This window comes from Equus caballus, chromosome 1 (genome assembly GCF_041296265.1).
Source record: "Equus caballus isolate H_3958 breed thoroughbred chromosome 1, TB-T2T, whole genome shotgun sequence".
NCBI classification, from domain to species: domain Eukaryota; kingdom Metazoa; phylum Chordata; class Mammalia; order Perissodactyla; family Equidae; genus Equus; species Equus caballus.
Window position 1 is genome coordinate 89,643,538 of NC_091684.1, and position 26,996 is coordinate 89,670,533.

Genomic DNA, 26,996 nt, shown 5'->3' on the forward strand with positions numbered 1-26,996 from the left:
TAATTAAGGAAATTACTCAAGTTATTTAAGCTCTTCTGATGAAACCATATAAGAGAGAAAGTTCTTGACTTAGGGAGACAGATCAGGAGGTGGGAAAGCAAAGTTTGAAGGGAGGAAACTGGCTTTTCTATCTGCATTTCATCTTAACATCAGGGAGAGACGCTTTGGAGTAAGTCGACTTCTCTAGAAAGAACTATTATTAGACTCTTTGCCTGTGGTCCTCAGGACAACGTTGCCTAGCAATTCACAGTGACTTTGCCAGGCAGGTGTTAAGAAGCATACGTGTGCAGATGCACCAGCATTCTGTAGTCCCCCTGAGACTGGGGAGTGAGATACAGCCCCCATTTTCTCTTTGAGCAACAGAATTGATGTTCATGCAATAGGACAGTTAAGGCAGAAATCCAATTACTGAGTTAATTAGCACCTTTGAGTGGTAAGCACCAGATTTACAGGAGGAAAGCACTGGAGAAAAGCTCAAATTACCCAGTATGGCTGGCAGTTCACCTTCTTAGAGTCTGGTGGAGAGCCAGAGGCTCTGGGGTGCACAGGCAGCTTAGCTTAGTTATTGCTCATCAGAATTTAGAGCACCCTGCGTTATGTAGCCTTTTGAAAAGATAGCTTTCCAGTTAACATAGTTTTAGAAGGTGTTTTAATTCCCTAAGGAGTCTGGTAAATGACTTTCTTTTGGCTCAATCCCACTTTAAAAATTATTTATTCTGCTGCTGAAAATTCCATTTGTCCTAGGTCTTAAGGTGAAATTAAAATTCCATTTAGGGACCAACTATGCCAACATGGGATTTCAGCCTTCATTAGAAGGAAATTTTGTTGTTTGCTTCATATTCTGCCACCCTGGGCTCTTTTATTTTCAAAGCTGATCTCGGGGTATTTAGAAGGAAAACTGAAGCAGTAACAGAACAGCATGCTGGAGCTAGCAGCCTTTTTGAGATGCCATGGAATGCTTCTTCTCTTCAGCCCGTCTGTGGAGTCTGTTCCAGGAAGCTCAAACAGGATCTGACCTAGATGGTTCTCAAATATCTGAGAAGCGCAAGGAAAAGTAAATACGTTTTTTTTTTCTGGAGACAAACTTTCTCATTTATTCAAATTGCAGTTCCATCTAAGTATCTTTTCATCTCTTCTGATTCCCAAGAGACAAGTTCACAAAAGAAGTCTACAGTCTGAGGTTTCTTCTTAAGCATCATTACCAACAAGTGCTCATCATGTATTAAATCATACTCAGTATGTCAACGATCATGTTTCAATGTTATCTTGTAGCAGCTAGTGCCCTTTCTTCTTAGCAGGTATCATGAGAGAACAAAACTTCAGAAACAGTGTTAGCTTTGACTATTCCTTTATTCATTCAACGGATGTTTATTGAGGGACTACAACATGCGAGGTGTGAGCAAAAATCTTGCCCTCGTAGTACATGGTCTGGTGTAAGAGGCAGACAGCATCAAATAATTGCACAAAGAAGTGTATGACGTAGTGTGGAGTAAAGGCTCCAGAGCCCGCTGACCTGGGCTCAGATCCTGGCTCTGCCACCTATTAGCTCTGTGACTTTGGGCACGTTACTTTATCTCACTGTGTCGTAGGTTCCCCCTCGGTGAGAGTGGGTATAGTAGTAGCATCTACGTCATAAGGTAGTTGTGCGGCTATAATGAGTTAATACGTGTAAAGTACTTACACAAGGAAGTGCTACCTAAGCATAAGCTGTCATCATTATTAGTAATATTAACCTTGACTGGTGCTCCAAAGGAGAGGCCCAGTGTGTGAAAGAGCACATGACACACGAATGTGACCTAGAGCAGGCATCAGGGAAGTCTTCCCTGAGAAAGTGATACTTGAGCTAGACTTGAAGGATGAGCTGAGTCCGGGAGGAAAAGTGGGTGGGACTGGAAATGGAGTACTCCTCGTGGAGGACTCAGCAGCTGTAAAGGATGGAGGGCAGGGAGGGTGACAGAAGTAGGGAGTTGGGCCGTGTTGAAGGCATGGAAAACGAAGGCTGGTGTGGTTGGAGCATAGAAAGCAAAGGGCAGAGTGATGGCAATGGCAGGGGACAGGCAAGCTAAAGGTCAGTTTTTTCACAAACACTAATAGGACCCTTGTTATGTTGAAATTTATATGTAACCCTATGGTGAATGATATATTTTTAGTGAAAGCCCTTTCTTAATGGTTTAGGTTAAACCATATGAAAGTGCCATTTTGTAGGTCACAAACGTTGGATAATATCAACTCCATATGGTTGATGTCAATTTCATATTCCCTCTTCAAAGGATGACAAGACCACCAATCAATATGTGAAATAAAAAGACAAAGCTGGTCAGGTACAGTTTCTCTGAGCACAGCAGACTGTTGCACTTATAAAGGGTTTTCGGGACATGCAAAGTTCAAGGACTGTGACGGTTTAGAGGCACGAGTGGGTATCTGCACAGGCAGTTACTTTGGGAGACTGTTGTTGATCGGTCACCCCTCAGAAGTCTGGAGTGAGTCTCTCCCTCCCTGGCTGACTTTCAGAAGCAAGGGTCAGCCGTGGATTGGCTGGCCTGCAAAAGCTGTGAACTGAGATGAGTTGTCATAATTGAAGAGGTTTAAAACTGGTTCTTGTGGCCACTTGTTACCATGGTTACAGACAATTCATCTTCTCCTAAGTTGGTGAGAGCTATTTTTATTCTCGTGGTGCAACCTAAGAAAGGCCTTTAAGAACGTGCCCAGCTCTTGAAAACAAGTGGTGGAGACGTTGACGACTCACCATGATTTTCTGGAATCAATTTGAAAAGAAAGATGCTTGTGTGTGCACTGCTCTCAGGTTCTGAAAGTGAGTGACATTTCACTGGCAGGTCAAGTGCTTGCATCTATTTTGTGGACCCAGTGCTCAAAACTGATAGAAGGCACAAAGCCATTCTCCTTAAACCTTTGATAGTCATCTCTTCCCTCCACGTCTCTTGTACTTTCTCTCCCTTCTTTACATGAGACCCCTCTCTTCCTGCAGCATTGCCAACTGGACCAGTCATCCCGATATGTGAGCTCCATCTCCCCTGCATTTCCCAGTCACACAACTGATGCCCAAACCCACTAGCTCATTCATAGAGATCTAATCATGACCTTTTACCCTTTTGTGGCCCCTTCCAGTACAAGGCGTGTGGATAATTCCAACACAAGACTGGTTGTCCAAATTGAAAAAGATCCAGGTAAGAGGATATCTTCCTTCTCTTTTTTAAAACTGTTTATTCATTTTGTTGTATAGATGGATTTCTTCAGTCCAAAAACGGGAATTCAGTACTCACTCTTTTTAATCATGGTGGAGACAATGCATTTATTGGTAAATATGCTAACTGGAAAAATGAAACTGTGCAGGTAGACTGATCAATCTTCCTGACTTGGTTTGGAAATGCACTCCTCCATTATTTAGAATTGACTAGGTACCCGTTCAGCATTGAATGACTTTTAATTAAAGACAGTTTAGTATGTGTATGATAAATGTCAAATACAGACTATAAACCTTGGTATTGGTCTTTTAGCAAAACATTCTTTGAAAAAACATCAACATTATGATGTCCACAAAAGCAAACCATTCCAAGATCCAGGCTCCAGAAGTCTTCCGAAACTTCATTCAACTTTAAGCTCTGGAAAGATTTACCTGCTAGAAAATTATTTTGCTTTTTCTTTTCATAATCTATCTCATTTTTAACCATTCTACCCCTTTTTTCCCTCATATCAGAATGCAAATTTTAACTGTTCTCTATTTTTATCCACCTCCCTCTCCCCCGGTGCCAAAAATTTTGTCTAGGAAGAATTGCATCATGCTCATTATCTGTATTTGAATGCATACACATGATTAATTTGAAATCATAATTTGAAATTTGAAATACCTGGAGAGGGGGCTTTATTTTTTGTAGAACTTTGTGTCAGTACAACTTGGGAGGGGCGATTGGGGTACAAATATCTCTGATGTGCAGCGGTGGGACTCTGTGGCATTGCAGGGCGGTTGATACAGGCATACGACAGTTTCACAAGTGCATCATGCCTCTAGTTATCCATAATTGTCGTCTCATTTTAATCTAATCATGCAGATGTGTGGTCAATGTGTTCTAAGAAGATCTCCACTTTTAATGGTTTAAATTGTTTTGTTTTGTTTAAACATCAAAGAGTTTGAACAATTAAACAAAAGTAAATTCTCTCATTCAGGCTTTTCTTTTAGAAGTGCCAGAGACCCAAAGTAATCTCTAATTAGCGTCTAATTAGATGCATGATGATTCGTCATAGAAAATGAATTTAATGGCAGGTCAGGCAGGCTTAATCTGCATAGGAGATTAAGCATCCTGATACTTTATTAAACTACATGACATGACTCAGCCCACAGAATGGTTTATTTCTTTCCATTAATCATAATTAGGTTATAAATGCACCGATTTCAATTCAGCTTTTAGCTATTATGAATGCCCGGCAAAGATATTCATAATCTGATCTTCTTATCATATATATTTCTCAAGAAGTCTGAGTTTTTTATATATATATGATTAAAAGCAACAAATGACATCTATATAATATGATAATTTATATCTGTGTATATATAACATATGTAAAAATGTATATTTGTATATAACATAATAGTAGCAATAATTGTTTATATTATATAATATATATAATATATGTATTATGTATTATATGTATTATATATGTATGTAATATATGTATTATATAATATACATATATAAATTGATGCCATTTATTGTCTGTAAATTATGCCTCGATGACTTTGATTTCAAAAAAACCCCTGGAGTTACTTGATGGGTATGTTCTTAAAAACAAAATTTCTCTTAAAGAAGCTGTATGATCTATGGGGTTATCTATTATTCAACAGCTATATAGTTCGTTCCTACTACATGTTAGGAATTCTGCTACTAGTGCGATACAAAGAGAAGCAAATTCAGACATAGATCTGTCTTCCTTCACTTTATGGTGCATTGGCGAAATCAGATGTTAATCAAATAACTATAGACACGCATACACACAAAAACCAAATGTCAAATTCCAACCGTGACGAGTGCTTCCCAGCAGAGGATCACAGTGCTGAGAGCCTGTAGTAGGGAATTTGGCCCAGTGAAGCGGTCAATGAAGGCTTCCTTGAAGTGGTAATTGAGCTGAGGCCTAAAGAATAGTAGAGTTAATAAGCCACAGGGGAGTAGAAGAGCAACCCAGGCAGAAAGATCAGTATCTACAAAGGCCCAGGGTGGGAAGGGGCACGTGGGTCACTCAACTGAAAGAACTTCTCTGTTGCTGAGCATAAGGGAGCTGGCGGAATGGAGTTCGTGTGAGGTAAGGATGGAGATTGAAGTAGACAGCAGACCACACAGTGCCTCTGTGTGACCATATATCCTGAGTTTGCTCAGGACCGTCCTAGCTTATACCTGTGAATGATAAATTATATGGGATCCATTATAGGTGATGTTAAGAAGTCTTCCCTCTATCTTAAGCGGATTGAGAAACCACTAAGGGCTTTGAGCAATGGTGTTGGGGGGTCCTAGGTAGCTTGTTCAGCTCTTCAATTTGCAAAGCTCATTCTGGCTGTGGTGTAGGGAATAGATTTGGTAGCAGATCCCAGTGAAGATACATAGGTAAGACACATGATTATTGTGGTTGTCCCCTTGAGAAATAATATAGCGTGGAATAGGGTAGGGATAACGGAAATGGAGAAAAGTAGAAAGATGCAAAAAATACTTGAAGAAAGTAAAATTGAGAGGCTTAGATATGAAGGAGTAGAAACAAGGATCCCTAGGTTATGGCTGACTAAGATGGGGAACAGAAGTGGGGCCCAACTTGGGCATGTTGAAGGTGAGGAGCACTTGAGACGTGCAAGAGAAGATGTTAAGTGGACAAGAAGGTGTATAGGTCTAGAGATAGAAAAGAGATGTTAGCTGGAGATAGGGATTTGTAAGTGGTCTGCTTTTAGACAGATCTGTATTCAATCCATTTGTGTAGATGAGATTGCCCAGAACGAGTATAGAGGGAAAAAAGCAGAGGGTCTCACAAAATCCACTAAAATGGGCAAAGCATCTGAAATGTCTGATTTGCCTTTCATCAAATGACAACTCACTGCTTCCTAGATCCGAGTACATGGGGAATAAACATTCACTGAGCATATTTCTTGTTCTGTCTTTAGGGAACGATGACAACAATCTCAATTCCATCTTTTACGAGCACTTGACCAGGGCCCTCCAGGAGTCCCTGTGTGGAGACTTAGTTCTTGGTCGATGGGGTAACTACAGCTCTGGCGATTGCTTTATTTTGGCTTCCGATTACCTCAATGCTTTTGTTCACCTGATTGAAATCGGCAATGGTCTTGTCACCTTTCAACTTCGAGGATTGGAATTCCGAGGTAAGAATCTCTTCATTGCGGAAGTTGTTGGAAGTCAGTCACTAGAGTTAATTATCATGCAAAGCTTTCAATAAGAAGCCACCATTAAAGAGGAAGAATTTAATGCCTGTCCTATAGAATGAGAATTAGGGAGCTTGCTACAACTGCCTTTATCCATGTATTCTGACATAAATAAACCCCAGTTAACTGGGGAATAATAAAGTGAAACATATAGTCTAGTGTAAACCTTTGGAAAAGCAAGTCAGAACTTTGGTTTCAATCCTTCTGGGAAAAACTCAGAACCAACAGGAGGTCGTGGAACATGCAAGGGCTCTGTGTGGAGTCAGCCAGACCTAAAACAGAACCTAGTTCTGTGGGTTACAGGTATTGGGGGCTGTTGCAGACAAGTCATTGAGTGTCTCTGAGCTTTTCTTTTCATTTGTAAAATGATAATAAGAAGAAGAATGGCTGCCTCGTAGAGTTGTGTGGTTTTAATGAGATCGTGTGTCTGAAGGCATGCATGAATGCTTATTGCTTTGTGGTTACTGAGTCAGCCTGAATGTTGAAAGTGTGACCCAGTTTTCCCATTAATCAGATGCTGGAGTCATGTGTGGGGTGTACAGGGGTTAGCATGACAGATGTACTCATGTTCCCCTCTTCTGTGTTCTTTGTTTATTCCTTCATTCAATACGTTTTTTTCTAACACCTCCTCTGTGCCAAGCACTGTTCTAATGCTGGAGACACAGTGGGCACGGGACCTTGAGTTTACCCTCAGGATGTTTCCCTTCAGTGGGAGACATGGAAAATAAACAAGTAAATAAAGGAGCCAGCTAATTACAGCTTGGGGAATATGCTCTGAAGGACGTGAATGGGGTCTGTGATGGAAACCACTGCAGAGAGTGAGCGTGAGGAGGTGCCACCTTAGATGGGATCATCACGAGAGGCCTCTAGAGGAGGAGAACAGAAAGAATGTTCCAGGCCAGGAACTGATAAGTGCTGAATGGATGAGTCTGGAGTATCTCAGAGCATTCCCGACACCTGAGTGGACTAATGTGACTAGAGCTAAATAGCGTGCGGGTGGCAGTGTCGCACAAGATGGGGCGGGAGGCTGGGTCAGGCAGGGCCTCACAGCCAGGGCCAGGAGGTTGCATTTTATTCTGTGCGTAATGGGTAGCCCTGTAGGGGTCCTGGAAAGGGAAATGACTGACCTAATTTGCACTTTAAGAGATTGTTCTGGTAGCTGTGTGGAGAAGGTATCATAGGGGACAAGAGCGGAAACACGGAGCCTGTTTAGGGATGTTTTGCAGTCACCCGAGCAGGAGAAGATGATCGAGACAGACAAGTGCTGGGAGACTGGGAAGCGGGAACAGCCGGACTAGATGGGGGAGTGATGAAAGTGGGGGGCGCTCAGCATGCTCCCCGGTTTCTGGGTTGCGTGCCTGGGTGAACAGAGGCACGTTTACTGAAACTGAGAAGCCTGGAAGAGGAGCATGACTTTAGGGTTTGGGCGTATAATCCAGACCTCCGTTTTGGATATTTTCATTTTAAAATGCCCTTGATTCATCCAAGTGGATATATCAAATAGCTAATTGGACAGCTGAGTCTTACATTCATTCAGGAGACATTATTCAGCACTAATTATATGTCAAGCACTGGACTGGGTGCTACGAATACAGAAGTGAAGGCCCCCACCTTCAGGAACTCGGAGCCCTGAGTAGAAGACAGATGCGTAATAAGCAATTACTGTCCAGAGCGATGAGTGTTGTGGCAGCGCCATACTTGAGGTGCCACGGGGACCAGAGCAGGGGCACTGGAATCAGACTGAAGTGTGGGTCAGTTTGACAGAGGAGAGGCTGCAGGAGAGAAGGGAACTGCTGTGGTGATAACAGAGAGGCACGAAGTAGCCAGATGTGGTTTCCAGGTGGTTTAGGAGGAACGGGTTGCAGACAGTGCTAGGAAGGTAGGTAGGAGCCAGGTCGCAGCCACCAAGAACTTCACAGTGACAGAAGGACACCTCTTAGCCAAGAATAAATTGCCCCATTTCACATCTTTAACACCATTACCTCAAGAAGATCAAGTCTTTTGGTTCTTTGAATGAAAATCTCTAAGTTTTGTGAATATCCATTCCTTTTGTTAATATTCATAAGCAAACTTGTACAAAAGATTTTTTTCTAGAGTGGTGGGGTCTATGATTTAGGCGTGTATTCTGTGCATTTTTATGAGTTTTAGGAATCTAGTTTAGGGAGCTTGCTTTGGAAAAGGTTCTTGGGCTGAGGGAGTAGTGATTAGATTCTACAGAAGAATCAGAGAAGCAGAGTTTCTCTGAGATTTTGCACAAATGCCAGAAAATGCCGGAAGAGGCAGTGGAAATTAACTGTCTCTGGTGCAATAATGCAACAGAATCATCTATTTTGAGAACTCCAGTTGTTCCTGGAATTTTCCTGGATTTCAAAGGAAGAACTTTTAAAGTTAGCCTTGTTAATGCTGAGTTATAGTTTCTATCGCAGTTCTTTTCAGCTTACAGCCTCTTTAGCAAACTTAACTGATCTTTGAGTGTAAAGGGTTTTAAAGTTCATTAGGTTTTAGAAGTTTATAGTACTTTGTCTGTCTGCCAGCTCCTCATCACATCTTAATCTACCACATTTAGATGTTTTGGTCTCACCTCATCAATTATTTTCGGGGGCATAACCAACCACCGCAAAACTTAATGGTTTTGGACAACAAGGACGTGGTCTTTCTTACTCTTGTGTGGGTCGTCTGGTACTTCTGCTGTCACCCCAGGTTGCTCATGCAGCTGCATTCACCCAGCAGCTGAGCCAGACTGGAAGGTTCAAATGGCCACTTCCAGGACTGGCTACCAACCCTGGCCCTGTGGCTCTCCTCCAGATGCTGCTCAGCCTCCAGTGGACTGGATGAGGAATCTTCACAGCTGGGTGGTCTTGGGACTCCAAAAGGGGGAACATAGACACTGCAAGGCCTCTTCCGGCCCAGCCTTTAGGACAGGCACCATGTCACTTGTGCCACGTTCCATTGGCCAAAGCCATTCCCAAGGACAGCTCAGATTCAAGTGGTAGGAAAGGGGCCCTGTCCCATTGCATGATTCACTGGGGGCCCATCTTATAACAACATACCAGACTCCAGAAACTGCATCCAGTGAAAGGTGGAAGGAGGCTTGAAACTGAGGTAGATGTGGTCCGTCAGACACAAGATAGAGGCAGTGGTTGTATTTAAGGTGAAACCGCCTTGAGGTAATTTTCCTTCCTCCTGCCAACCAGAGGAGAAAAGTTACCTAGCTGTAGGGGTGGCTGAAGCACAATAATGATGTCTTGAGAAAAAACATGCCGTTTAACTTGCCCTCATACCCCCCTCTCTTGTACAATACATTTTCTTTGACCTAGTTCTGCTATAGTTTGGAACACAGGGCTATTAAGAGAGCATAGAGCTTGACAAAATCTAAATTATGCTTTTGTTGCAGGAAGAATCCAGTTGACCTAAAATGACTGTTCTGTTTTTTATCTCTTTGTACCGTATAATACAGTATTCCCAGGGAAGCTCTTGTTTTCTCTCTTCTCCTCAGGTATTTTTGTAAAAGAGCTCTTCAGCATTTCACTTTTCTTTCCAATTTCCTACTTTCCCAAATAGCCGGCTTGCTTCTGGTCAAATTTTAAACTACTTTAGCACAACCTGGGGCAGTCAAAATACAGATGTGCTGGTTCTCCTCCTGAAGCGCACTGAAGCCGTCAGTGGAAACCCGAGCTGCTCGCAGCACAGCCTGACTCTCAGGAAATGAATAATACACCCCGGCGGACGGACGGCAGCCTCCCCAAGGCCAGGGAGCAAGGAGGTCCACCTGTCTTTCTCTCACTGAAACGGATGCATTTGTATCAATAGGAACTCTTAGTTACAAGTGACAGAAATCAACTCTAGCTTAAGCGAGATAAGGTACTGCACAGGCGCAGACTTGCTGAGAAGGCTGGAGAAGCAGGCTTGGTGGCGATCAGACAAGAGCCAGGTGTAAAATCACACCACAGCACTAATCCTGTGACGAGGTCACATCGCAGCTGGTGGACCCAGGCAGTGCCCTCACATCATCACTATGACCCCGGATACTGGATGCTGCCACTACCACTGCTGCCCTGGAAACTGGATGAAGAGCCCCGGAGGCCACCTCCCTTCCAGAATGTGTTCCCCATGAGCCCTGCTTCTTTGTGTCACCAGCTCATTAGCCAACATCTGGTGTGGGTTCATCTGATGGACAAAGCTGAAATCACGTGTATGTGCTCTAGATGCAAAGGTGTCTGGGAAAGAGAGTGTCTGATTTTTCAGTTCCTGTAGTGGGAGGTGAGACTCATAATATGGGTACATTGGTTGAAGTCATGCTAACTGCTGTAATAGTTGTCTCAAATCTCATGACTGACTCAATAGATGTTTATTTTGTACTCACATAGAGTCCAGTCAGTGAGAGAAGGCAGTGGGGGTGGCGGATGGTTCCAGTCCACACTACCAGGGACCTGGCTAATGGAAGCTCTGCCTATTCCCTAGCACTTTGCTTTTGAGGTCACCCTGGGTTTCAATATCAAGCTGCCGAGTAGAGAATTCCATGGACGATTGTTATGGGCCAGGCCTGAACCTGTGATACATCACTTGCTCTTACATTTTAATGTCCACAGTTGACGTAACTACAAGAGAAGCTGGAAAATGTTGTATAGCTAAGTACCCAGGAGAAAAAGTAAGGGGGTTTGCTGAACAGTTAGCCAGTTTCTGGCACAGTGGATAATTTTCCAAACATAGATCCTAGGTAGCCCAAAAGATTGATCAAGGTCCATGGCACATCCTATTTCTGTTGGCTGGTACTATAGTGAATGATCAGTACAAATCCAAATCAAGAATACAAATAAGGAAGCCATGTTTTTCTCTTCTGCTCCTCTTGGTTCATGCATCCCAGAATAGAAATGTATTCTTTTCTCTTTAATGTAAGGAAACAGGGTTGCAGTGCCCCTGGTGCTCTTGGGTTTATGAGTATTACTTTCATCTACCTAACCAGGGAGTCTTTAAGGAAACCATTCAAGAGTTGACAGATTAATCATTGGCTTTAAATCCAAGTCAAGGTAACAGATAATGCACTTCAGAAGGCCAACAGTGTGAGGGGCATCAAGTTCAAGGGTTTTTAAAAGAAATGGAATCTGTTGGATTTTAAGTTCCATTTACCATCATTTGAGTAGGTGCACACAGGAAAATGGAAAAATGAGAGTTGGTTATCTGTTCAATCCGTTTCTGTTCTCCTTTAGTCGTCTAGGTGACCTATGCTGGTGAGTTAGTTTATTTCTCTTAGAAGAGGAGAGGAATGAATGAGGAGTCACAGTGCTGCCAACTAGAGGAGCCAGGCCACTTGAAAATACTGTCTGAAGAGGCGGAGAACCAAGAATAGGAGCAAAAAGACAAAGGTATTGGAGGGAGTCTTCTATGAGACAGTGGTGAACTCTGAGCTAAGGAGGGAGCACTCCCCTGTGAAGGTGACATGCACCCTCAGACGGCCACAATCCCCTCACTTCCTTCTTCCATTTAACTAATGGGAGAAGCAAGGCCCAAGGAGATGAGTACTTTCCTGAGGCTCACCGCTAGTTAATAATGATTCTTTATCTTTAACCAGAACCTCTCTTTCTACGTGATCATTTTCTCTTCTTCCTTCACTCCTCCTTTCAGGTATTTGTTTGAAATTTGTGCCATAGTGTTTATCTGGTTTATTAAACACTAAGTAACTGGGATGTAATGCCTTCAGTCACTTGTGCAGCCTTTCAAACACCCCATATCATTTTTCTAGTTCAAAAACCCCCACTTTATATCAGGATATTCAACAGGGCAGCACTTGGGACCTGGCCTCTCAGAGCCTCGATTTCTTTGCCAGCACCTCAGTGTGATTTCCTTTCCAGCTCTGACAGCGCATCAGTTCAGGAGATATGAAGTGCTTCCACCATACGACGTAGTTGGGGGGAAGTTGAACTTCTTTTCTTTGCTGGAGTTTGAGTATAATTCCCTCCAGGGAGTAGGTGTTGTTGGTGGTTATCCCAGTGCTTGGGACCACAGCTGGCATCAAGGGGAGAAGTTGAGCAGCTGCTGACTTCCCGTTGATACATTGCTGTAACAGGAAAGGTTGACAGCCTAAACCTTAGTCTGTAGGCTGGGGAGAGAAGTGGGCATCGGAAGCCCTACCACAGCAATGAAGCAGAATGGAGGAATTCCAGGCAAAGGAAAGAAGAGGGCTTGCTATGATGAAAAGTGATGGAATCCGAAGGGCTGGGAGGATGGAATCCGTGGTAGTTCATCCACAGTCACAGGAGAGAAGGGAGAACATAGAGCACAGATGCAAGTAGAGAGTGGGTGTTAGAGAGCAGGCAGGAGAATGGGAGAAGGAGTGGGGTGGGGAAATATAGTTGGGCATCGTGAATAGCTCACTTGAGGTTAGTGATCATGATTTTAAAGGAAGACCTGTTAATATTGCTTGTGTTTTTCTCTAAGCCATGTTCGGCTTCATGAGTGCAGCTATGGAAGGGCAAAGTTGGAATTAATCAGGATGGGATTAAGCCAAATGCGTTTCATGAAGTAAGACAAGGAGAAGGGAACTGATAGTGTATACAAGGGGGTGATAATGATTATAATGCCTTGCTATGGAATGTAAGTTGAGAAAGGAGGGAAGTAAGGGTATGAGAGACGTGGGAAAGAGGACCTGGTGATAGGACTTCCTGGATCCACAAAGGGTACAAGGATTGTACCCTTGTTGAGGTTGAAATATTAGAGGAAATAAGCTGGAAAGATAAGAGGTGGTTGCTGGAGAGTATAATGTTTGAAACCAATATTTATAGTGGGGAACCAGTTTTTGGGTTAAGCAGTCTAGGGTTTTGACTATGGAAATGAGTGGCTGAGGTTGAATGGAAGATGAGACTATTGCAGGAGTGGAGGTTGGGGGCCAGGATATAGAAAGTAGCATCCCTGTGGATACTGAAATCCCAAGAATGATGGCAAGAGGTATGTTGGAGAGTGCCAGTGGACCCAGAGCCAAAATCTTCATGGAAGGACTGGAAGTGACCTAGAGGGGCCATAGAAGACATCAACACGAGAGGATGGTGCTGGCTTTGGGGGGAGGGTAGGGGGGTGGGGTATGGTGCGAGAATGTCCTGAAAGTGTCAGTGAGAAACAAGAGGATATCTTCTATCCTCTGCAGACCCAATGGTGAGAGGAGTCTGTGAGAGCCATCAGTCCCACTTGGGAGAGCTGCAGAGGAACAGAGGGAGGCAGGTTTCCAGTAGAGCACTAAAGACAAGGGGAGAACATTTGGAAACGAAGTTGAGGAATAGATCATGAATTCCAGAGAGTACGGCAAAAGGGCTTCAAGAGTTTCTGCCTGGGGTGGTGGTTAAGACAGGGTTAGAAAATGTGACTTGTAGAACAGTATGGAAATTAGCCTGCAGGGAGTCCTGGGTTTCCCATGCAAATGACTTGAACGGCAGTAAAGCAACGTTGTCTCTTGGGATGATGAAGCGGATCCTGTCATCTAAGCCTGGGTCACATGCTTGGAAAGTTTTGAGGCTGCTGAAATGAAATTTAGTTATGCGTGTAGGTATGCATGCAACTTTCATTATCCTCGTTAGCATAGCACTGCTGCAATTTTATCACAGCAAGATCTTTTCCAGAGATCTTCTTAGGGGAGGTCTTAGGAAGTATAAAAAAGTCATTTGGTAAAGTGGGTTTTTGGAAAGCTCAGGAAAAATGAAATCAGAAATGCATGGTGTTATGTGGACACTTACCTTTTCTATTATTTGTGTAACTACATTTTTATCTCTTAATTTATTCACTTCTCAGTGTTTCCTTGCGATGAATGTTACTGCACTTGTATATATTTTCTGCATTGCTGTGTGATCAAGTATTTCCAGTTTTTGCTCATATACTAGTTCAAACAACAACACAAAATCAATGTAGGTTACTTTGTCCTTTTATTTAAAACAAAGTTGTGATAAAAACTATGTTTGTATTTAGGTGTTTATATGTGTAAATCATTAATCCTGAGATCAGGGCATTGCCCATGATGTTGGGCATGTTGTATCGATGTTTCTTCATAAAAAAATAATAAGTAATAATTTGGAAACCAAAGCGAGTTTATCTTCAGTGTTCTTGCAGAGTTTATATATTCAGTTCTTTATTCCTGCGGGCTATGAAAAGCTGACTAAGCCAGGCTCTATTAGACTGTGAGACCCTCAAAGTCTGACACACCTTCCTTATTCAGGTCCCACTCCCAGGACATTGAATGGCTCATGGTAGGATGCCCAGTAAATATTGGTTGAGTGAGAAAATAGAGATAGTCTGTAGTGTCCTGAGCACCAGTTATATGTCAGGTACCACTCTAAGCACTTTACTTATACTATCAGAATATTCCTTATGATAACTTCAGGAAGTAAGTACGTGTTATTTTCCCTATTTTACACATGAGAATATTGGGTGAATGAGGTTCAGCAAGTTGCCCAAGGCTTCACGGTCATCGGTGTGGAGGAGGGGTCAACACCTAGATGTGGCTGAGTTGAAAGAAGTAGACCCCACTGCATTGGAGGGGAGGGAGGAAGGAAGGAAGCATTGAAGGAAAGAAAGGAGAGAGTAAGAGAGGGAAAGAAGGACGGATGGAAAGAAGGAAGGAAGGGAAGAGGGGAGGGAGGGAGGAAGAGACGGAAGGAAGAATAACTAAGGAGAGAATATGAAAGAAAAGAATGAGTAACCATTTTTTTTTTTAACAATCTATTTGGTTGTTGAAACTCAAAAATAAAAGCTTTACTGGAATGTGCTCCTAAATGTTAATATGGCAGCATCACTTTGAGCAGCTCACTTTCTTGAATTACTTTCTGCCTTAGCAACCGTGAAGCCTGGATGCCTCTTGCAGACTGAACATGGAATGCAAAGGTGTGGTTATCAGGATGTAGCTACACGTGACCATTGGGTCTGGAAAACATCAAAAAATAGGATTTATGTTCCTGTCTGTGTGAAATGTTATCAGCCATCTCAGAGTTTGGCTAACACCCCATAATCACCAGCCTAGGGGGACATTTTAAAAATATCTATGTAACCTAATCTTATCTAAAGCTAGTCCGACCCAAACCTTTATCCTAACTGGCTAATCCATGCAGAGCCACAGATCTCCCCCTAATCTTGGAACTATCTAGAATTCTCTCTTCTCTATGGCAACGTTTAGGTCGTTAGTGAGTCCTTAATTCTTATGTCCACATAACTTGGGTAATCTGTTAAACCCCTTGGTCCCAAACTTTACCCATAAAATACTAGATTCTCCATTCAGAATTCCTAAACACATAGTTTTCTTCATTTCAAATTGTGTGACATGTTGGGGGGAGAGATAAAGCCATACTTGTCTAGATAGCAAGTCTGGGAAGAAAAGGGGCTTTCCTGTGGAACAGTCATAGAGTCTGCATACTTTAACATTCAACACTCAAAAATAGGTTTGTGGGAGAAAAGGAAGATAATACAGCTTTGAATTAAATATGAATTAGAAAGTACCCAACTCTTCTGAGTACAGTTGAGCACATTGCTTTTCTCATCCATAAATGGGGCAGGAGTGGGGGAAAAACATATCGTTTACGGAGATAATTATTATATATTACACATTTCTCATACTTATGCTTCAGAGTTGACCAATGTAAGTTGCCTTGTGTACTAAGCGACTTGGTTCATTTCATTTTCTCCTGTGGGCTAGTAGAATAAAGTAAATTCAGGAAACTTTCGCTCGTCATTTGCCAAGCCTCATTAGACAGCGTGTGATAAAGGAAAAATACTGATTTTACATTCAAAAGACCAGACTCTTCCACGGGACAAGTGGCTTTTGAGACTCAATGTCCTTCTTTATAAAAAGAGAAATCACACATGCGTAACCAGGTTGATGTGTGCATCACATGAGATGCTGTCTGAGACATCACTTTTTAAGTTGGTAAGTCACATCCTCACAAAAATACATCACGTTTTGCAATAAAAGTTCTCTGAGAAAATCTATGCTGTTTCAGTTAAAGGTATTACACCACATTTGAAATCTAGGTTGCCAAACAGGCCACAGGAAAAATTTTATTCTTATGGACAGATCTTAAAGCAGAGTGAGGCTCTTTGGAATATAAAATTGTTGTAATAAAAATCTCTGCTATGCCCACAAAATCAAACATGTCATAAATTATTCTAATGTATTTTTGTCTTTTTCCTCTACTGCACGCTGGCTAGTGTTTTACATATGCCAAGCAATGAGGTCACCAGGAGGTCTCCTGGACTCTCAGTGTGATAGTTAAAAGAGGCATGAGTCCCATTCTGCTGAAGGATTGGAAATTGGGACTAGGGGAGAAACTGCCCGCTAAAATAATAAAGAACTAAACTCATTGTGTCTGAACAGGCCAATCCTACGGCTTGTTTTAGTTCTGCTCTGTGACCTTAGTCATGTCACTAGCCCAGTGCCTGGCACACTGGGATGATGAGGTCAGTGGCTATTTTAAATTAAAACTCAGCTCAAATAAATGTTTAGTAAAGTTATTTAAAACATTATTAGTAGATAACGCTAAATATGATACTGATGATATTTGGGATTTTCTGTGGAATCCAGTTAGTCAGATTCTTTGAGACTACTGAGCATTATTTCTCAAAGCACTGGTATCAGATAAGGAAGAAATTCGGAGGGCCAGAAGACCCAATCTTTAAAACGTCTTGTGCATTTAGGCTTTAATATGCATGTTCTTGCTGTGTAGCTTTTCTGCTGCAGGGACCATTTTTAATGTGTCCCTTTGATGTCCTCATCACATAATGGCCAGCTTCACCATCATTTCCTCTGGTTCCAGTGAACCCCCTGTTCACTGACCTGGGGCTGTGAGTGGCTGATTTCTCCATCACTGGTCTCTTCTCCTTAGTCCTCCAAGGTGGCCAGGGAATGTTTCTTAAGTGCAACTTCCCTCATGTTTCCTTGGGACTTAAGGTTCCCCGTTGGCTGCCTGTCACCTTCAGAATTAAGTTCCCTAGGAGTCAGGTTCCCACACGGTCTGACTCCAGCGGCCTGCCTTGGCCCCTTGCTCCCCCTTCAGGGATCCTGTCCTTGGGCCCAGGCTTCCAGCCAGGAAGGTGCCTCCCTCACGGGTTGTTTGGAATGGAGGCGAGGGCACTTTTGGTTGATTTTTGGTTGCTGGACCTTCTATTCAGACAACCCTTCTCCTTTGGCTTCCCGGCTTTCCCAAGGGCATATCCGCTCCACCTGGCTGACCATCACAGCAGGTGTGCCTACACTAACCAGCCACACAGAATATCTACACTCCTGTGCTTGTCAAAGAGAGCACATTAAAATTCACTGCTGCTCAATACACAATAATTGTCAAAACTAGGGGGAGAGAAACGATCCATACCAAGGACTTCCTGAAAGGCATGAACTTCTCCCAGTCCTCAAGCGTCTCTAAATCTGTTCTTGGTGATACCAGATCTCTGGAGAATCACATGCCTAGGGCTGAATTGTTTGGGCCACCTAAAGAAGTGCTTTTTCTTTATTGCACTTTGACCATATTAGAACAGCTCAGCAAACCTTGTGTTTGGGCTTCCTGTGCGATGCTATTAAGGATGATGTTCACCGTATTGCACAATGTTCTCTTTATGAGGATCCTGGGGATATCATCTCTCTGTTGTCTTTGCCAGAAATAGCTATGGTCCTTCCAAGCAATTATTTCATTTTTGTCTTAAGGACTCAAGAAACTATTCAAGTTATCTTTCTACACTGGCTGCCAGAAAGCCCAAGTGAGATCTGTGGCCCACCTTTAATAAATACAGAGGGCATCACAGAACACAGTTAGAGTCTTTGACATTATCCTGGCTTCATCATGTTTTTCTTGTTCCCATTTTCACTTAAATTTTATCACTTGCTTTCATACTGTATATGCCTTTTTAGATCGACTTCATTCCTTTTTGAAATTAAGTGTGCATAAATAAACCAGGTCTGGCCTGTCGCTGGTAGATGTGGCAAACAGCACTTAAATGGGGGTAGTGCTTGTTCCTTTGGAAACAAGAAAAGGGAGGCAGAAGGGGTCAGCTGGTCAGGAGGGGGCTGCCAGTCGCAGCAGCAGTGGTTGCCTCATGTTTTGGCCGCACACAGGAAATGGATAGATATCCTGTGTGGCAAGACATCTGGGATCTACTAGATACATTTTCAGTTCAAACACTAAATTTCATCAGCTTTAATGAGGCATTCTCGTCTATCAGAACTAAAAGATTCCAAGATACTCTGAAAATTGATTTAAAAAATATTTATTGAATGCCTTTTATGTCCTACTGACTTAGACCATGAGAACACAGCAACATAAAAGATGCTAGGAGTCAGTTTTAATGGAAACACCAGACACAGACATCATTCATCTCCACCAGTGGCATGAAAGGTCACAATGTGGGGGCAATTGACCTTCAGTGTTCCCTTTAAACGGAATGTACTCTAAACCTTGTGAGCCTCTCTGAGAAGAATACGGGCCTTGATTTGCATTTGAACCTCAAAATTAGAGCATTGGCAAAAATGATTGGCTTTCATTATTTTCACATTCTTTTATGCTGTGGTGAGTATGAATCTTTTGTTCCTCAGAGAAGGTACCGAGAGCCCCCTGAGCTGAGTGTTTCAACAGTTGACGGTTGTGATGTCTCTGCCAAGCCTAGCCATCCTTCATAGCCAACTGTTTCCTCAACTGGTTTTCCATCAATGTAGAAATGCACCCATGCTTCTCACAGTGTGTGACGGGAGACCTAGCTCACTTAATAACTTACTTCACTTGGATGGTAGAAATCCAAAATCTGCACCATCTTTTGTACACGAAGACACACACGTGTGTGTGCACTCACACACAGAAACACACACACATGAGCAATCCTTCCAGTTTGTTTGATTTAATTTTTTAAAGAACCTGACATTCAGCCCAATGTGATAAATGCTAGACCCAGATGGAAGAATGAAGGAGGGAAAAATTGGAAAGAAACTCAGATTTTGGAGGCAGGTTATTTAACCAATTTTGCAAGGTGAAAATCCTCCTTTATGCTTCTTGCTCATGTAGTCTATTTCTAAGAATAGTTCTACTTCTTCCATTGGAATAATTTCTTCCTAAATTAGTTTATTAACTTGCAGCAAACCAGTGTTGTCAGTGCGCCATTTTGGTGGGAGGAGACGTCTCCCAGCGCTGGAGTCTAGTGCCTGCAGTCCTTGGTCCTGGGGGCAGATCAGTTAGGACTCGGTGGTCATTACTCACTCTGGATGCCTCAGAACATATGGTCTGAATTACTCACTGCTTACAATTCACCTATGTATTTCTGTATATTTTTACCAGAGGGAATAAGTTTTATATTGCAGAATGAGCTAAGAGAATTTTGAAATGTTTGAAAAAGAGTACTTTCGGCTAAGACCCAAAGCAATAAGGTCTTGGAGAAAGACAAATGGAGTCATAGATCTGGGATCAGCCTTTTACTGTTTCACTTTATGTTATATAACCTACTTGCTTTCTCCTTCTTGATCTTGACTCCTTTTTCATAGACTGATTTCCCAACAGTTGTGTGTGTACAGTATTATTTGAAGGTTGTAATTTTCCATCTCTGTTCTGTAATGACCATCTCATTCATGGGTTCTGTACAGAGGCTTAGTCTGACCATTGCCTTTCTTTATCTGTGTCCGTAAATAACATAATAGAGTATGTTGCATCTGCCATGTATTTTCTCAACAGGGCATCTGTTTCCTGTGCATACAGTGATCTGGATAAGAATTCTTTCATTTGTTCCTTCAATCATTCCACTTTGTTAGTACCTACTGAGTACCAGGCACTGTGAATAATGATAAGGGATTCCAGAAAAAGTGAATGGTGTGGAAATGAGTATAGGGACAGGTTTCATGTTTGAATTAAGTCTGAAAAGACATGTAGAAAGATTCAGAGACTTACTCTTTTGGCCATGACAAAGTAACCAGTACTGGAGTATCCTTTCTGCCATAAGCAGTTATAAAAGTGGGGAAAATATATTAATCAACTGTTTTCAGATATTGGACCATAGACAGTACAAGGCTCTGAATCATTGAGAGAAAGGAAACACACAAAGTGAACTTCGTAATTGCCCCTGCTTTCTTCCTGGAGGCACGTTCTTATCTGTAGTACAGGGAGGTAGGGCCCAAACAGCACAGTGGTCTTACTGAGCCAGGGAGACAGAATCAGAGTTCTGGGATGCTAAGGTAGCTGGACTTTGTGGGTCAGAGTACCAGACAGAAGTGAATTTCACAGAGATGGAGCTACAGAAATCACTATAGGGATCCCCTTTAGTGATTGGATGAATATTAACCTGCTCTAATGTAGGCACAGCCTGACAGAGAACAGTAACTGGGAAGTTGTGAGCTAAGTAGAGATTATGGAGGCCATAATCTGAGAGATGTAGAAATTCCACTCAGTTGGTGGAGAGTTATTGAACATACCAGGAATTCAACTGAGACCCCACGAAGGCCAAACTTTAAGAATGGAGATCTTATCATCTCAGAATAAGGACTGTTCTAGACATTACCAACCAAAGGTTAAAAACAACTTCCAGAAGGATCAAACTGACAAGCTGATGTGCAAGTAAATTAACTCCGTAACAAAATATAGCTCTTTCTAAGGGAAAATAAAAGTCCAGACTGTCAACACTATAATGTCAACAATGCCCAACAAGCTGATGTGCAAGTAAATTAACTCCGTAACAAAATATAGCTCTTTCTAAGGGAAAATAAAAGTCCAGACTGTCAACACTATAATGTCAACAATGCCCAACATATAATAAAAGTTTCTAGCTATATAAAAAAGCAGAAAAACATGATCCATAACCAGGAAAATAAAACAGTAAATAGAAACACACACAAAGATGTTGGAGTTAACAAAAAAGAAATTTCAAACAGATATTAAAATATTTAGGAATTCAAAGGAAAAATGATCCTAAAAATGAACTAATGAAGACTATCAATAGGGAAGAAAAGAATATCAAAGAATTGAAATTTTAGAAATGAATAAAATAACAATGTCTGAAATGGAAAATTTAGAGGATGGATTTAACAGAAGAAAAGATTAATGAACTTGAAGACAAGGCAGTAACTACTGTCCAAACTGATATAAATAATAAAAAGACCAAAGAGGGGCCAGCCCTGTGGTGTAGTGGTTAAGTTGGGTGCACTCTGCTTCAGTGGCCGTGGTTCGCAGGTTTGGATCCCGGGCATGGACCTACGCCACTCCTCATCCATGCTATGGCAGTGACCCACATATAAAGTGGAGGAGGATTGGCACAGATATTAGCTCAGGGCTAATCTTCCTCAGGAAAAAGAAAAAAAGACCAAAGAAAATAAAACGATATCAAGCATTCTAACATATGTGTAATTGGAGTCCCAAAAGGAGAAGTGATAAATAGGAGCAGAAAGAAAGTTGAGGGAACATTATTCAAATATTTTAAATTTGATGAAAAATATCAATCCATAAATCCCAGGAACTCAATACATCCAAGCAAGATAAATGAAAAGAAAACCCAACCTGAGCACATACTCATCAAATTGCTGAAAATTAAAGGTAAAGAAAAACCATAAGAGCATCTGAGATTTTTTTATCATAATTTTATCAAGACCCTGAGAGAGTTTTAAAAACAAACATTATATACAAGGAAACCACTGTGAGAATTATCACTAACTCCTCATAAGATATAGTGCAAGCCAGAAAATAATAGAATGATATTTTTTAAGTGCTGAAAGGAAAATAAAACTATCAACTCTGAATTCTACATCTAGGGAAAATTTCCTTCAAACGTGAAGGCAAAATTTAAATATTTCCAAATGAACAAAAGTTGAGATAATCACCAGCTGACCTGAACTATAAGAAATATTAAAGGAAGTTCCTCAGCTTGAAGGAAAATGATAGCAGATGGAGAATTGATTCTACATAAAAGAATGAAGATTACCGAAAATCACATAAGTGAGAAAAGATACTTTTTTCTTTTAAAATGCCTTTAAAAATTGACTGTTTAAAGCAAAATAATAGCAATGTATTGTAGGGTTTAAAATATAGGCTAAAGTAAAATGTTTGACACAAAGGACATGAGCAGGTAAATATACCATTGTAATAATCCTACATTATAGAAAGAGTGGTATGAAATCAATCCATGACAGATTGTGATAAGGTAAAAATACGCATTGTAATCTCTAGGGAAACTGCAAAAATGAAGAGTTATAGCTAATTGATATAAAAGCTGATAGAGGATACCAAATAAAATACTAAAAGTTATTCAATCCAAAAAAGAAAGAAAGAAAGAAAAGTTTGGAAAGAATACCAAAAGAAAAAAATTGGACAAATAAAAACAGATATCAAGATGGTATATTTACACCCAGTCACATAAATAGTCACATTAAATGTAAGTGGACTAAACACTATAGTTAAAAGGTAGAGATTATCAGACTAGATAAAAAGGCAAGTTCTAACTATATGCTGCTTACAAGAGACATGCTTTAAATACAAAGATATGGATAGGTTAGAATAAAAGGTTAAAAAATTATATCCCTTACAAATGATAATTATAAGAAAGCTGGAATGGCTGTATTAATATCAGAATTCAAGATGAGGTATATTACAAAAATAAAGATATTTCATAATAACTGACAAGTCAACTCATCAAGAAGACAAAACAGCCTTAAATGTGCATACACCTAATAGCAGAGCTATAAGAAACACAAACTGATTAGGTGAGTTACAAAATAATTGAATGGAATGGAAATCAAAAACAGAGCATATAAAATATTGGTGAGATACGACTAAAGCAATGCATAGAGAAAAATTTACAGCTCTAACGTTTTATAATAGCAAAGAAGAAAGGTTTTAAATCAATGATCTTTGCTAGAGGTTGGCCAATTATGACTCAGGGTTTAGAAGGAATTTTACAGTTTTCAAAGGATGGGAGAGGGGAAGGTAGGGGGAGAGAGAGACAGAGAGAGAGAAAGGAGGAGAAGGAGAAAGAAAAGAAGAAGAAGAAGGCAGTGACAGAGACCATATGTGACCCACGAATCTTGAAATATTTACTCTCTGGCTCTTTACAGAAAAGAAGTTGGCAACTTCTAACTTATGCTTCCACTTGAAGAAACTAGAAGAAAAAGATAAAGTAAAACACAAAGCAAATGAAAAGAAGATAAAAAAGATAAACACAGGATATCCATGGACGAGAAAATAGAGCAACAATAGAAGACAATCAGTGAAACCAAATGTCTGCCAAATGAAAGATCTTTACCCAGACCAATTAAGAAAAAAGGAAATAAAACACAAATTACCAAGATCAGGAACTAAAAAGGGGACATTACGACAGATCTTACAGACGTTATGATAATAATAAGGGAATATTATGAATTTAACATGTTACATGAAATTAAAAATTCATTGAAAAACACCTATCCAAATCTGACACCAGAAGAAAAGAATATCTGAATAGACATACATGTTCTAAAGAAATTGAATTCATAAGGAAAATAAAACAAAAACAAAACAACCTGGCCACAAAGAAAACTCCAGAATCACATGGCTTCACTATTGAATTCTCTTAAACCTTTAAGCAAGAATTACCACCAATCTTGCTTAAACTCTTTCAGAAAATAGAAGAAGAGGAAACACTTCTTAAACTCATTTTGTGAGGTCAGCATAAACTCCGTATATAAACCTGACAAGGACACCATGAGAAAACAAGACCAATGTAGCTTGTGAATGTATATGCGAAAATTCCTAACAGGATATTAGACAACCAAATCCAGCAACATATAAACGTGTGATGTTTATCCCAGTAATGGAAGATTGGTTTAATATGTGGAAATTAATCAAGATAGTTCACCATAACAGAATAAGCGGGAAAAATCATATTGTCATCTCAATAGATGCAATAAAAGCATTTGCTGAAATTTAATACCTATTGCTGATTTCAATACAAATTTTTAGAAAACTAGAAGACTTCCTCCTCCTGATCAAGAGCCATGATGAAAAACCTACAGCTAATGTCTTACAGCTAAAAGACTGAATACCTCCCCCCAAACTCAAGAACAAGGAAAAGATGCTACTGCCACCACTTCTCTTCAACATTGTACAGGCCCTGTGCAATGAGATGCCAAAAAAATAAAAATAAGGTCATAAAGATTTTTTAAACTCCTCAAAAGTGTTGCCTACATTTACTGTCTGTGAGTTTTCGCCTCCGTTCTGTCTTGAATTCGCTCTAATCGGGTGTTCCCTCCCTTTCTCTTCATTCCACTGCAACTTCTCTTGCAAAGATCACCATTCATCTCCATATTGTCAGATCTAACAGTTGATTCCTCATGTAATTTGACCTATAGGCATCATTTGACATAGCTGATGTTGCCTCTTTCTTGAAACTCTTTTTTGTTTTTTTACTTGACTTTTGTGACTTCCTGGTTTTCTTTTGACCTCACAGGCCACTTTGTTCAATTACTTGCTGGTATCACCTCGCCTCCCCAACCTCTAAATGTTGGAATGCTCAGAGCTCAGTTCTCAGACTATTTTTCCATGCTATCTGTACTCTTTCCCCAGATTATTTTACGTAACCCTTACATACTGATAATTCTCTCAGATGTTATAAATGTCTGCCCAGAACCTCTCCCCTGAACTCAGATTTCTTAATCCAACTGCCTACTTGACATCTCCATTTTGATAAGTAATGGGCAGGCAAAACTTAACATATGCAAAAGCAAATTCCTGATCTTCCCACCAGCCCACCCAAAGGCTGCTCCCTCTGCAATCTTCCCCTTCGCAGTAAATGGTAATTTCATTTTTCATCTTGCTCAGGTCAGAAAACTTAGCATCATTCTTAGCTCATCTTTTCAACATCCCATATCCAAATTGGTCAGCAAATCCTACCAGACTACAGAATCACATCATTTCTCATTACTTCCTCCAACTATGTTGTTCCAAAACGCCATTGTCTCTCATCTTTGTTAACTAACAGTCTCATGATTGATGTCCTGGTTCCCACCCTTGCTCCCTCGACAGTCCATCCTCTGGACAGCAGCCAGAGTGATTTTCCTCTAACATAAGTTAGGGGCAACATTTCTCCTGAACTAAAGCCATCCAAGGGCTCCCCAACTCATTTCCAGTGGGAGCTTTCCCTATCACCTTTCTGTTTCATCTCCTACCACTTTGCTTTCCTGCTTGCTCACTCCCCTAGAGATCTAGCCACTTCCTTGCTGTTCTGGGGGCATGAGGAGTATGCTCCCACCCCAAGGCCTTTGACTTGGTGTTCTGTCTGCCTCCAGTACTCTTCTCTCAGACGTTACCTGCACTGACTGCTTTCCCATGACTCCACTCACACAGCCCCAGAAGCTTCCTGGGATCCACCCATTTAAAATAGCTATACCCACCCCAGCACTCCCTGTGCTCTTTTGCTGTTTTACTTTTCACCATCTGACATATTTTATATTTTTCTTATTGATTTGTTTATTGTCTGTGTTCTTCAACCTAAGTTTATAAGCTACACAAGGACAGAGATTTTTATATTTTTCTTTGCTATATCCCCAGTGCATAGAACAGTGTTTGACACCCTGCAGGTACTCAATATTTGGTGAGTGAATTAATTTGTATGTTAGCTCATTCATTTATTTATTTATTCACTAATTTCTACCTGCCAGTCACTGTCTTTATGGAGCTTACGGTCTAGTAGAAATAATAGTAATTTATTGAGTAGTTACTAATGACTTTACAAACGCCACTCTATTTTATCCTCACAACAGCCCATTTTACAGATGAAGAAATAAGTGTGGACCAGTCAAGTAACTTGACCAAAATCAAGTAGCTACTACCTTCCTTCAAAACCTGTTTGTTAACAACTGCCTTCCACTGAAATAATGTTCTTCTCTGCTGAAATTTATAAGATACCCTATACCCCCAAATTATTTTAAATACTTTAAACATATTTAAATAGTAACTCTTGACAAATAATTTCTGGATGCAGGCCCATACTGAAGCAAACTTCTCTTAAAATGAAGGACTTTCATACCCTCTTTCTTTTCTGCCACTCTCTACCACTTCCTGTACTTTTTGTCCTTCCTGACTCTGCTTCGAATGACTATTTTATTTTCCAGTGTGAGCTGCTTTTTCATTTAACTTTATTTTCATCCCTATATCCGCCTTTTCTTTCTGCTGTTCCTAAGCTACCCAGTTCATCTGTCCTCTAGAACTCTGATTTCATCCTTCTCTGTGATTCAGTTTTTTGTCCTTCTTTTTCCCTTCTGTCAATAATTATGCTTAGGACTCAACTATCTTGAAAAATAGACAGACCACCACCACCACCAATAACAACTACTTCCGTTGATTCTGCTGTCCTTCCTAGCTTGGCTCTTATTTCTAGTCTTCTCTTCACTGTGACTCATATTTCAAGTGGTTTGTACCCATGGTTATTACCTCTTACTTTGGTTTTGTCACCACCAATTCTGTCCTTATCCTCTTATCCTTGCTGGGCAGTCCATTTCATTGTTGAACTCCCAGTTGTTAAAATGATCTTTGTTATAATAAACTCTATGCCCTGAAGCTTTCTCTCATTGGTCATAATGATGCCTTCTGGAACTGCAGAGAAC

General features: G+C 40.9%; 1 protein-coding gene across 2 annotated transcripts in view; it reads left to right on the forward strand.

The window, feature by feature from the left end:
* The window catches only part of PCNX2 (pecanex 2), a 281,728-nt gene that overhangs the window by 216,992 nt on the left and 37,740 nt on the right, over positions 1–26,996 (forward strand). For both annotated transcript variants that reach the window (XR_011437820.1, XM_001493597.5), the window contains exons 24-25: positions 3,127–3,185; positions 6,158–6,373. Coding sequence is in view for 1 of the 2 variants with exons in the window: in XM_001493597.5 (XP_001493647.2) it covers positions 3,127–3,185; positions 6,158–6,373 (275 nt within the window). In the remaining variant the exon portion in view is untranslated. The remainder of the gene's footprint in view (positions 1–3,126; positions 3,186–6,157; positions 6,374–26,996) is intronic.